This window comes from Lethenteron reissneri, chromosome 53 (genome assembly GCF_015708825.2).
Source record: "Lethenteron reissneri isolate LAM-NWPU_2019-01 chromosome 53, ASM1570882v1, whole genome shotgun sequence".
NCBI lineage: Eukaryota > Metazoa > Chordata > Hyperoartia > Petromyzontiformes > Petromyzontidae > Lethenteron > Lethenteron reissneri.
The window spans coordinates 1,724,999-1,738,937 of record NC_083831.1 but is presented as its reverse complement, the minus strand read 5'-3'; the positions used below and the strand labels follow the sequence as shown (position 1 = coordinate 1,738,937).

General features: G+C 60.4%; 1 protein-coding gene across 1 annotated transcript; it reads left to right on the top strand.

Moving 5' to 3' along the window:
* Nucleotides 1-1,717: 1,717 nt before the first annotated feature.
* Nucleotides 1,718-7,602, top strand: LOC133356357 (glycoprotein hormone beta-5-like). Its single transcript, XM_061573835.1, has 3 exons — nt 1,718-1,996; nt 2,632-2,863; nt 7,153-7,602. Exons 2-3 carry the CDS (start codon nt 2,633-2,635, stop codon nt 7,339-7,341), a joined length of 420 nt encoding a protein of 139 aa, XP_061429819.1. The 5' UTR covers nt 1,718-1,996; nt 2,632; the 3' UTR covers nt 7,342-7,602.
* Nucleotides 7,603-13,939: the final 6,337 nt, after the last annotated feature.

Below are 13,939 nucleotides of genomic sequence, written 5' to 3'. Positions count from 1 at the left end.
GTCAAAAATCGTCCAAAATCGCGTGACGTCATTAATGGACGGCCCCCAAGTCGTAGCGCCACTGCGTTCAACACCCCCCCACGTCCCCCTCAGCGCGTTACCGCCACGCGGCGTGGCCTCTGTTTCTATCCGTGGGGCGCTTCGCAGCAGACCTCCCCTGGGACACCGCGCTCCCCTTGCCGTGACCCTCACCCCCCCCTCCCTCACCCTCACCCCCCCTCACCCCCTCTCCCTCCCCCTCGCCCCCCTATCACCCCCCTCGCCCCCCTCCCTCCCTCTTGCCCCCCCCCATCACCCCCTCGCCCCCCACTCCTTCCCCTTCGCCCCACCCCTCCCTCCCCCTCACCCCCCCCTCCCCCCTCACCCCCGCTCCCTCGCCCCCCCCATTACCCCCCTCGCCCCCCCTCCCTCCCCCTCGCCCCCCCCATTAACCCCCTCGCCCCCCCTCCCTCCCCCTCGCCCCCCCTCCCTCCCCCTCGCCCCACCCTCCCTTCCCCTCCCGGTGGGGGCGAGGGGGAGGGAGCGGGGGGGGGCGACTCTGTTGGTGTCCCACACAAAGACAAAGGTGCCCCGCGTAGCCCGGAACAGACTGCCGGGGCAAGTGCTGTTAGCGAGCAGCACCTCTCAAGGCCGACGCGGCGCGCGAGGGGGTGGGTGGGTAGCACCACGCCCGGCCGCCTTTGTCTCCCAGTGGCGATGTTTTTACGCACCGCACCAGGCACTCATTTGAGGCCGAGTCGACCTAGGGGAGGTCCATGACCGGTTCAGACGATCGTTGCCGGTGTTGACGCCGGGATCGTAGCGCGGCGCTCACCGCCACTGCGCTCCACAGACACCCACAGACACCCACACGCAGCCTTGCTCACCGCTACTGCGCTGCACAGACACCCACAGACACCCACACGCAGCCTCACTCACCGCCACTGCGCTCCACAGACACCCACAGACACCCACACGCAGCCTCCCTCACCACTACTGCGTTCCACAGACACCCACAGACACCCACACGCAGCCTCGCTCACCGCCACTGCGCTCCACAGACACCCACAGACACCCACACGCAGCCTCGCTCACCGCCACTGCGTTGCACAGACACCCACAGACACCCACACGCAGCTTCGCTCACCGCCACTGCGTTGCACAGACACCCACAGACACCTACACGCCGCCTCGCTCACCGCCACTGCGCTCCACAGACACCCACAGACACCCACACGCAGCTTCGCTCACCGCCACTGCGCTACACAGACACCCACAGACACCCACACGCAGCCTCACTCACCGCCACTGCGCTCCACAGACACCCACAGACACCCACACGCAGCATCACTCACCGCTACTGCGCTACACAGACACCCACAGACACCCACACGCAGCCTCACTCACCGCCACTGCGCTCCACAGACACCCACAGACACCCACACGCAGCCTCACTCACCGCCACTGCGCTACACAGACACCCACAGACACCCACAGACACCCACACGCAGCTTCGCTCACCGCCACTGCGCTACACAGACACCCACAAACACCCACACGCAGCCTCACTCACCACTACTGCGCTCCACAGACACCCACAGACACCCACACGCAGCCTCGCTCACCGCTACTGCGCTCCACAGACACCCACAGACACCCACAAGCCGCCTCGCTCACCGCCACTGCGTTGCACAGACACCCACAGACATCCACAGACACCCACAGACACCCACAGACACCCACTGACACCCACAGACACCCACACACCGAGACTCGCGTTTCTCGCGAGTCTCTCGCTCGTCATCGCCGTCGTCATCGCGGGATGAGGGCGCGGAGCGGCGCTGCTGCTGCAGCTGCTGCACAGAGGCCGTGGCGGGAGCCGCGCGTGGTGCACACACGGAGGGCTCACGGAGGAGACACCGACACGCGGAGGGGATAAGGAGAAGACACCGACACACGGAGGAGACATCGACACGCGGAGGAGACACCGACACGCGGAGCCACGTGGGAGCGTGAGGTGTGAGTGGCCGCGTCTGTTTTGTCTCCGTGTGGCCCCCGTGTCTCTGCCTCGCGTCTCTCCGTCTCCGGGACCCCCACGCGCGTGACACCTCCCATCGTCATCGATGGTGACGACGACGATGTTGATGTTGTTGATGTTGTTAATGACGATGTCGGTGGTGCTCATGATGGTGATGTTGTTGTTAATGACGATGACGATACTGGTGGTGGGCGTGATGAAGATGATGTTGTTAATGACGATGATAATGCTGGTGGTGGGCGTGATGGTGATGGTGGTGATGGTGGTGATGATGATGATGTTGTTAATGACGATGACAATGCTGGAGGTGATGATGGTGATGATGATGGTGGTGGTGGTGGTGATGATGTTGTTGTTGTTAATGACAATGACACTGCTGGTGGTGATGATGGTGATGATGATGGTAATGATGTTGTTGTTAATGACGATGATAATGCTGGTGGTGGGCGTGATGGTGATGATGATGGTGATGATGGTGGTGATGTTGTTGTTAATGACGATGACACTGCTGGTGGTGGGCGTGATGATCACGACGACGATGAGGTCACAATGCGCGCCGTGCCGCTGCGGGCGATGTTAACGGGGCGGCGTTGCGGGCCCGTGGCGGGTTGCAGGATGTCCTCCGTGGCGCTGCTGCTGCTGCTCCTCCTCGCCTCGCGGCGCCTCCTGCTGCCCCTCCTGCTGCTGCCCCTGCTGCTCGTGCCGCCGCCGCTCTGCGCCGCCCTCGAGCTCCGCGGATTCGTGGGCTGCGCGGTGCGCGAGTTCAGCTTCGTGGCGAGGAAGCCGGGCTGCCGGGGCGTGCGCATCACCACGGACGCGTGCTGGGGCCGCTGTGAGACCTGGGAGGTAAAGGGACCCCCACCGCCCCCCCCCCCCCCACTGCCCCCCCCCCACTGCCCCCCCCCACAATGCCCCCCAACCGCCCCCCCCAAATTCACTCACCGCTTCGCCCCCCCTCCACCCAGCACCACCGCACACTTAGAACTCAGTGCGTACGTTAAGCGCCAACAATCACCGCCACTCACGCAGTGCACCAGGTTCATCACCCCCTGCTACACTCACCACGCTCACCTGTAGATGTTCATCTCCTCTGCTACACTCACCACGCTCACCTGTAGAGGTTCATCTCCCCTGCTACACTCACCACGATCACCTGTAGATGTTCATCTCCCCTGCTACACTCACCACGCTCACCTGTAGAGGTTCATCTCCTCTGCTACACTCACCACGCTCACCTGTAGAGGTTCATCTCCCCTGCTACACTCACCACGATCACCTGTAGATGTTCATCTCCCCTGCTAGACTCACCACGCTCACCTGTAGAGGTTCATCTCCCCTGGCCACACTCACCACGCTCACCTGTAGAGGTTCATCTCCCCTGGCTACACTCACCGTGCTCACCTGTAGAATCATCACGCTGCGCCACTGGGGAGACAAAGGCGGCCGGGTGTGGTGCTGGTCACCCACCCCCTCGTGTGCCGTTCCGCACTTCATAGGTGCTCGCTAACAGCACTTGCCCCAACAGTCTGTTAAAGCTACACGGGGGATCTTTGTCTTTGTTGGCTCGCCCATAACACACAAAACCACCAGCGCCACGACAAACAAAGCACCTGCCGGGGTGTTTTGTGTCATCAAATACTCCACCGCTCAGCTCCCTATGAGTGATGGGGCAGTTGTGGAAAGAGTGGAGAAGTTTTTTGTCCCTGGGCAGTGTGTTCGTGACCAGCTCAGGTTTGACAGCCAGACGTCTCACTCCGAATCAGTCGGGCGGCATTATCTTTTCATCGTTTGCGTAACGCTGCTACCTGGTTATGCTACCTGGTTATGTCGCTCCGCACGAAGCTTCGGGTCTTCTCTTCCACAGTCATGCCCTCCCTTCTCTGTGCTTGCGAAACGTGGATCCATCTAATGGAACATCTGCTCCGGTTGGAAAGGTTCGCCTGCCTTCAATCCTATCCTGGGTTTAACCAGGATGGATTGTGTGAGCAGCTGCTTGCAAGATCGGGACACAGTCCCATCAGTGAGCTCCTCTGGCAGGCGAGGCTGCGTTGGCTGGGTCACGTAGCCCGCATGCCCAGCCACCGCATGCCTTAACAGCTTTTGTTCGGCCGCATAGAGGGTGCTGAACGGGCACGGAACGGGCTAGAAAAGAGATGGAGCTGATGCGGTACAGGAGGATGTGGAGCTGAGTGGACTTGCCTACGACCGGTACCAGCGGTGTCAAGATCGGCCTCTGTGGAGGAGGAGGCTCGTGAAGGACGCTACTGGGCAGTTGGAGGCAGAGGCCCTCCAGCAACAACGGAGGGCCGAGGAGCGACGCTCACAATAACGAGCGGAGCGTCGAGCGGCTAAAACGTAGCAAGTTTGGCTGGCGCAGTAGCGAGCACAGGTGGTGCCTCTGTCAGCCATCTCAGTCAGTCAACCCAAAACACCTGGGCCTGTTTCGTGATTTCCTGTCCAACAGCGAGCCTTCGACACTTCACGTGGCCTTAAAGTGCACCTGGCCTGGCACAAGCGCGTTGGAGACGTCACCGCCACTTAGTGGCGAATGTCGGCGGCTGTTGTTGTTGTGTCACTGTGTGTGGTGCGGCGTGTCTGTGTCTAGGCGTGGCGGAGCGGTGGTGCAGTGGTTAGCGTGCTGCGCTGCGAACTTGGCAATCCGATTTTGATTTCCGCTCAGGACGAAGAAGCAGTCGCTTCACCTCTTCCTTTGCCAGCGCCGAAATATGAGAATAGGTTTTCCCATTTTTTCTGGCAACAAAACAACCGTTTAAGATGTTAAAATACCAAACGGAAATATTTTTCGAGGAATCATGTCTGCATTAACCACAATGCTTGTGGTCAGAATGCAAGCAAAAAACATACTCTGATAATGAATGCATTGTCTTTGAAACTGATTGGTCCACACCAGAGACAGCTTTCTTTGGAGCCGAGACTAGGCAGCTGTATTGTGGCTAATGCAGACACGATTCCTTGTAAAAAGGTTTCAGTTTGGTGTTTTAACATCTTAAACACACCTGTTTGTTGCCAGAAAAAAGGGGAAAATCTCTTCTCAAGCAGTTGCCTATTTATGAACCGGTCCTGGGCCTTCCCCCCTAGGTCGACTCAGCCTCAAATGAGTACCTGGTGCGACGTGTAAACCTTGCCACTGAGGAGACAAAGGCGGCCAGGGGCGTGGTGATGGCCACCCTGCAGCGCAACGGTGGATATTAGATGTTAACTACCTCGCCTGGTATACAGGAGGTCGCCTGCTTCTGTATATTTAAAGTCTGCGTCTCTTTATCCCAGTGATGAGATGTTAACTACCTCGCCTGGTCTACAGGAGGTCGTGGGTTAGATCCCGACCCTGACGATGCCTGCTGCTGTATATTTGAAGTCTGCGTCTCTCTCTCCCAGTGGTAAGATGTTGACTACCTCGCCTGGTCTACAGGAGGTCATGGGTTCGATCCCGACCCTGACGATGCCTGCTTCTGTATATTTAAAGTATGCGTCTCTCTCTCTCTCCCAGTGGTGGTCACGCGGATTTTTCTCCGGGCCCTCCGGTTTTTCCTTCCACTTTTAGCATCACGAGTGTCGAGTGTTTTCGCTGCTACACATTCCCCGCACGACGATGACCCACGTGGTTTGGCCGTCGTTTGTGATGTCCATGTCGCTTCTGTCGTAGTGCCACGTAGCTCAGTGGGCCTCACTTGGTCCAACACAAAAAATAGTTTGTAAATAGTAAAAAATTAACCCGTAAAAACAAAGTTTTCCACTATAAATCTTTTATATACGTGGCGGCTAGAGTCCTCTCGTCCTCTGGCTTGAGATGGCTGCCACCTATGGGTCAGATGATTGCCTGCCACCATTAAGCAATTGGTGATTAAATATAATTTATTTTTTCCTAAAAAGTGTAAAATTTTGGAAAAAAATTTTCACGAAAATAAATTGTCACGCATAATGAGTCTGTGTGCAAAATGTCAGCTCGATTGGATCACGGGAAGTGGGTTAAAAAAACGACCGAAAGATTTGCACGGTCGTAAGCGCGCAAGCAAGCAAGCAAGTGAACTTAATATAAAGGATTTAAAAAATAGCGTGGCCGTGCTCGACTCGCTTATTCCTCCTGCTCCACCAACCCCCTCCTCCCCCTCCTCCTCTTTCGTATGGATTTAACTGTCAGCACATTGAAGACGCAGAGTGGATCTCGACTGTTCCTGCTCCTTGAAAGGAGTAAAGGCGGCGGCGGCGTTGTTGACGGTGTGGCTCGACGGTTCGTTCTAGATTTGAAGCTTTCGTGACTGCAAGGATTCATACATACTCTTAGGTTTTTTCGGTAAAGTCACGTAGGTAAAAAATAAAAATAAGCAATAAAAATACTATAAATAATAATATAAATAATAATAGAAATAAAATATTTATTATAGGGAAAAATATATTTGTTATTTTATTTCTATAATTTATTTTTTACCTACGTGACTTTAACAAAACAACCTAAGAGTATCGACGGTTCGTGGTCGCGCCAATCGCAGGGCCGCCGAATCTCCGATGGCGCCATTCGGTCCCCGATTCGGTCACGTGGCCACACGGCCCCTGATTCGGTCACGTGGCCACACGGCCCCTGATTCGGTCACGTGGCCACACGGTCCCTGATTCGGTCACGTGGCCACACGGCCCCTGATTCGGTCACGTGGCCACGGCGTGGAAGGTCTGGACCGGGGCGGTTCCACGGCAGGGTCCTGTACGAGATTGTAGATCTTTGCTTGACGTCGAGACGGTGTTCACCTGATACCTACACTCCTCACCCAGTGGTGGCGATTTCACGTTCCTAACACGGTGGGGGGCGAGTCCGTCCATAAGGGAACCGATGTCGACTTCCACACAAAGCGGAACACATTTTATCGACCCCTCCGACGGATGCATGGGCTGCTCACAGCACTTTGCTGCTCCAACAGTCTGTCAAGGCAATCCTCACAGGGGTCTTCAAGTGTGTCACGTGTGTCTCATGTGTCTCCCCACGTAACCCCCCGTGTCCCCCCATGTGTCCCCCACGTGTCCCCCCGTGTCCCCCCACGTGTCCCCCCGTGTCCCCCCACGTGTCCCCCCGTGTCCCCCCACGTGTCCCCCGCGTGTCCCCCCGTGTCCCCCCGTGGCCACAGAAGCCCACGCTGGAGCCGCCCTTCGTGGAGGCTCACCACCGCGTGTGCACCTACAACGAGACGCGGCCGCGCACCGTGCGCTTGCCAATGTGCCGCGCCAACGTGGACCCGCACTTCACGTTCCCCGTGGCCGTCAGCTGCGAGTGCCAGCCGTGCTCCGCGGCGCACACCGCCTGCGAGACCTTCTGAAGCCCCCCCCCCCGATCCCAGCCGTAGCACGGAGGAGCCCCCCCCGCCAACCACCGCTGCTGCCACGGCGGATTTCGCGTCACCTCTTCAAAGGGGCCACCACCACCACCGCCACCACCTCCTCGAACCCGGCGCGCGAGAAATCCTCGCCAGCTCCGCTGAGCGAGCCGGCAGAACCTCGCCCAAAGCAGAGGGGAGAGGGGGGGGGTGTTGGGGGAGAAACTCTCCACAAGTCCCCAACGCCGCGGATGTTACTGGCCAAGGGGAGGAGAGGGGGGGGGCTCCGCTCAGCCGCCGCCGCGCCTGTGGACTCGTGGCTGGGGCTTTGGCTGTGCCACAGCGAACGCGGTGGACCCATACCCCACACCCCCCACACCCCCCCCACACCCCCCCCCCACACCCCCCCACACCCAGCCATCCGCATCCTATGATGGAGCGGTGGCGTTCGCTCGTGGGCCCTGCCTCCTCTAACCCACTTTATGATATCACCAGCACCACCACCATCATCACCACCACCATCACCACCACTCACTAATCGCTCGTCACGACTCATCACTTTTCACTGAGCTACGTAGGAGCTCTTGTTCAGACGCGACCTGGCTTTCACAAATGAGAGCTCAACGAAGTCGCTTGTCGTCGTCGCCGTCGTCGTCGGGTGGAAATAAAAAAATGCCAAAAACTCTTAAGCGCGTGATTCTCAACGTGTCGGGCAAAAAAAATAACCTGAGGAGCCGGAGAAAAATCCACGCGACCACGGGGAGAGAGACACGCAAACCGCAAATATACAGCAGCAGGCGTCAGGCCAATCATTCTCACCAAATGAATCAATCGCCATTATTACTCAGCAATGTGCACAACCTTACCACACACCACACACACACTACATACACCACACTACACACACAATGCAACTCAGGCTCGAGTAGTCCACGAGTCACCATTACGCGCTGGCACGGGTACAGACGGCACGGGGCTCGGCACGGGTATAGATGGCACGGGTACAGACGGCACGGGGCTCAGCACGGGTACAGACGGCACGGGTACAGACGGCACGGGCCTCAGCACGGGTACAGATGGCACGGGTACAGACGGCACGGGTACAGACGGCACGAGGCTCAGCACGGGTACAGACAACACTGGACTCAGCACGGCACGGGTACAGACGGCACGGGTACAGACGGCACGGGGCTCAGCACGGGTACAGACAGCACGGGGCTCGGCACGGGTACAAACGGCACGTGTACAGACGGCACGGGTACAGACAACACGGGGCTCGGCACGGGTATATATGGCACGGGTACAGACGGCACGGGTACAGACAGCATGGGGTTCGGCACGGGTACAGACGGCACGGGTACAGACGGCACGGGTACAGACGGCACGGGGCTCAGCACGGCACGGGTACAGATGGCACGGGTACAGATGCACGGGTATAGATGGCACGGGTACAGACGGCACGGGCTTCAGCACGGGTACAGATGGCACGGGTACAGACGGCACGGGGCTCGGCACGGGTATAGATGGCACGGGTACAGACGGCACGGGGCTCAGCACGGGTACAGACGGCACGGGTACAGACGGCACGGGCCTCAGCATGGGTACAGATGGCACGGGTACAGACAGCACGGGGCTCAGCACGGGTACAGACGGCACGGGTACAGAGGGCACGGGGCTCAGCACGGCACGGGTACAGACGGCACGGGTATAGACAACACGGGACTCAGCACGGGTACAGACAGCATGGGTACAGACAGCACGGGTACAGACAGCACTCGGCTCGGCACGGGTACAGACGGCACGGGTAAAGACGGCACGGGTACAGACGGCACGGATACAGACTACACGGGGCTCGGCACGGGTATATATGGTACGGGTACAGACGGCACGGGTACAGACTACACGGGGTTCGGCACGGGTACAGACGGCACGGATACAGACTACACGGGGCTCGGCACGGGTATATATGGTACGGGTACAGACGGCACGGGTACAGACGGCATGGGTACAGACAGCATGGGGTTCGGCACGGGTACAGACGGCACGGGTACAGACGGCACGTGTACAGACTACACGGGGCTCGGCACGGGTACAGACTACACGGGGTTCGGCACGGGTACAGACGGCACGGGTACAGACTACACGGGGTTCGGCACGGGTACAGACGGCACGGGTACAGACTACACGGGGTTCGGCACGGGTACAGACGGCACGGGTACAGACGGCACGGGTACAGACGGCACGGGGCTCAGCACGGCACGGGTACAGATGGCACGGGTACAGATGGCACGGGTACAGATGGCATGAGTATAGATGGCACGGGTACAGACGGCACGGGTACAGATGGCACAGGTACAGACGGCACGGGTACATACAGCACGGGGCTCGGCACGGGTACAGATGGCACGGGTACAGACGGCACGGGGCTCAGCACGGGTATAGACAGCACGGGGCTCAGCACGGGTACAGATGGCACGGGTACAGACGGCACGGGGGTCAGCACGGGTATAGACAGCACGGGGCTCAGCACGGGTACAGACGGCACGGGTACAGACAGCACGGGGCTCGGCACGGGTACAGACGGCACGGGTACAGACGGCACAGGGCTCGGCACGGGTATAGACAGCACGGGGCTCAGCACGGGTACAGATGGCACGGGTACAGACGGCACGGGGCTCGGCACGGGTATAGACAGCACGGGGCTCAGCATGGATACAGATGGCACGGGTACAGATGGCACGGGTACAGACAGCACCGGTACAGACAGCACGGGGCTCAGCACGGGTACAGATGGCACGGGTACAGACGGCACGGGTACAGACAGCACGGGGCTCAGCGCGGGTACAGATGGCACGGGTACAGATGGCACGGGTGCAGATGGCACGGGTACAGACAGCATGGGGTTCGGCACGGGTACAGACGGCACGGGTACAGACGGCACGGGTACAGACGGCACGGGGCTCAGCACGGCACGGGTACAGATGGCACGGGTACAGATGGCACGGGTACAGATGGCACGGGTACAGATGGCACGGGGCTCGGCACGGGTATAGATGGCACGGGTACAGATGGCATTGGGCTCAGCACGGGTACAGACGACACGGGTACAGATGGCACGGGCCTCAGCATGGGTACAGATGGCACGGGTACAGACGGCACGGGGCTCAGCACGGGTACAGACGGCACGGGTACAGATGGCACGGGGCTCAGCACGGGTACAGACAACACGGGACTCAGCACGGCACGGGTACAGACGGCACGGGTACAGACGGCACGGGGCTCAGCACGGGTACAGACAGCATGGGTACAGACAGCACGGGTACAGACAGCACTCGGCTCGGCACGGGTACAGACGGCACGGGTACAGACGGCACGGGTACAGACGGCACGGATACAGACTACACGGGGCTCGGCAAGGGTATATATGGTACGGGTACAGACGGCACGGGTACAGACTACACGGGGTTCGGCACGGGTACAGATGGCACGGGTACAGACGGCACGGGTACAGACGGCACGGGTACAGACGGCACGGGGCTCAGCACGGCACGGGTACAGACGGCACGGGTACAGACAACACGGGACTCAGCACGGCACGGGTACAGACGGCACGGGTACAGATGGCACGGGGCTCAGCACGGGTACAGACAGCATGGGTACAGACAGCACGGGTACAGACAGCACTCGGCTCGGCACGAGTACAGACGGCACGGGTACAGACGGCACGGGTACAGACGGCACGGATACAGACTACACGGGGCTCGGCACGGGTATATATGGTACGGGTACAGACGGCACGGGTACAGACGGCACGGGTACAGACAGCATGGGGTTCGGCACGGGTACAGACGGCACGGGTACAGATGGCACGTGTACAGACTACACGGGGCTCGGCACGGGTACAGACTACACGGGGTTCGGCACGGGTACAGACGGCACGGGTACAGACTACACGGGGTTCGGCACGGGTACAGACGGCACGGGTACAGACTACATGGGGTTCGGCACGGGTACAGACGGCACGGGTACAGACGGCACGGGTACAGACGGCACGGGGCTCAGCACGGCACGGGTACAGATGGCACGGGTACAGATGGCACGGGTACAGATGGCATGGGTATAGATGGCACGGGTACAGACGGCACGGGTACAGATGGCACAGGTACACACGGCACGGGTACAGACAGCACGGGGCTCGGCACGGGTACAGATGGCACGGGTACAGACGGCACGGGGTTCAGCACGGGTATAGACAGCACGGGGCTCAGCACGGGTACAGATGGCACGGGTACAGACGGCACGGGGGTCAGCACGGGTATAGACAGCACGGGGCTCAGCACGGGTACAGACGGCACGGGTACAGACAGCACGGGGCTCGGCACGGGTACAGACGGCACGGGTACAGACGGCACGGGGCTCGGCACGGGTATAGACAGCACGGGGCTCAGCACGGGTACAGATGGCACGGGTACAGACGGCACGGGGCTCGACACGGGTATAGACAGCACGGGGCTCAGCACGGATACAGATGGCACGGGTACAGATGGCACGGGTACAGACAGCACGGGTACAGACAGCACGGGGCTCAGCACGGGTACAGATGGCACGGGTACAGACGGCACGGGTACAGACAGCACCGGGCTCAGCGCGGGTACAGATGGCACGGGTATAGATGGCACGGGTGCAGATGGCACGGGTACAGACAACACGGGGCTCGGCACGGGTATATATGGCACGGGTACAGACGGCACGGGTACAGACAGCATGGGGTTCGGCACAGGTACAGACGGCACGGGTACAGACGGCACGGGTACAGACGGCACGGGGCTCAGCACGGCACGGGTACACATGGCACGGGTACAGATGGCACGGGTATAGATGGCACGGATACAGATGGCACGGGCTTCAGCACGGGTACAGATGGCACGGGTACAGATGGCACGGGGCTCGGCACGAGTATAGATGGCACGGGTACAGACGGCACGGGGCTCAGCACGGGTACGGACGGCACGGGTACAGATGGCACGGGCCTCAGCATGGGTACAGATGGCACGGGTACAGACGGCACGGGGCTCAGCACGGGTACAGACGGCACGGGTACAGACGGCACGGGGCTCAGCACGGGTACAGACAACACGGAACTCAGAACGGCACGGGTACAGACGGCACGGGTACAGACGGCACAGGGCTCAGCACGGGTACAGACAGCATGGGTACAGAGAGCACGGGTACAGACAGCACTCGGCTCGGCACGGGTACAGACGGCACGGGTACAGACGGCACGGGTACAGACGGCACGGATACAGACTACACGGGGCTCGGCACGGGTATATATGGTACGGGTACAGACGGCACGGGTACAGACTACACGGGGTTCGGCACGGGTACAGACGGCACGGGTACAGACGGCACGGGTACAGATGGCACGGGGCTCAGCACGGCACGGGTACAGATGGCACGGGTACAGACGGCACGGGTACAGATGGCACGGGTATAGATGGCACGGGTACAGACGGCACGGGTACAGATGGCACAGGTACAGACAGCACTGGGCTCAGCGCGGGTACAGATGGCACGGGTACAGACGGCACGGGTACAGACGGCACGGGTACAGACAGCACGGGGCTCAGCACGGCACGAGTACAGACGGCACGGGTATTGATGGCACGGGTACAGACGGTACGGGGCTCAGCACGGCACGGGTACAGACGGCACGGGTACAGACAGCATGGGGTTCGGCACGGGTACAGACGGCACGGGTACAGACGGCACGTGTACAGACTACACGGGGCTCGGCACAGGTACAGACTACACGGGGTTCGGCACGGGTACAGACGGCACGGGTACAGACTACACGGGGTTCGGCACGGGTACAGACGGCACGGGTACAGACTACACGGGGTTCGGCACGGGTACAGACGGCACGGGTACAGACGGCACGGGTACAGACGGCACGGGGCTCAGCACGGCATGGGTACAGATGGCACGGGTACAGATGGCACGGGTACAGATGGCATGGGTATAGATGGCACGGGTACAGACGGCACGGGTACAGATGGCACAGGTACAGACGGCACGGGTACAGACAGCACGGGGCTCGGCACGGGTACAGATGGCACGGGTACAGACGGCACGGGGCTCAGCACGGGTATAGACAGCACGGGGCTCAGCACGGGTACAGACGGCACGGGTACAGACAGCACGGGGCTCGGCACGGGTACAGACGGCACGGGTACAGACGGCACGGGGCTCGGCACGGGTATAGACAGCACGGGGCTCAGCACGGGTGCAGATGGCACGGGTACAGACGGCACGGGGCTCGGCACGGGTATAGACAGCACGGGGCTCAGCACGGATACAGATGGCACGGGTACAGATGGCACGGGTACAGACAGCACGGGTACAGACAGCACGGGGCTCAGCACGGGTACAGATGGCACGGGTACAGACGGCACGGGTACAGACAGCACGGGGCTCAGCGCGGGTACAGATGGCACGGGTACAGATGGCACGGGTGCAGATGGCACGGGTAGAGACAACACGGGGCTCGGCACGGGTATATATGGCACGGGTACAGACGGCACGGGTACAGACAGCATGG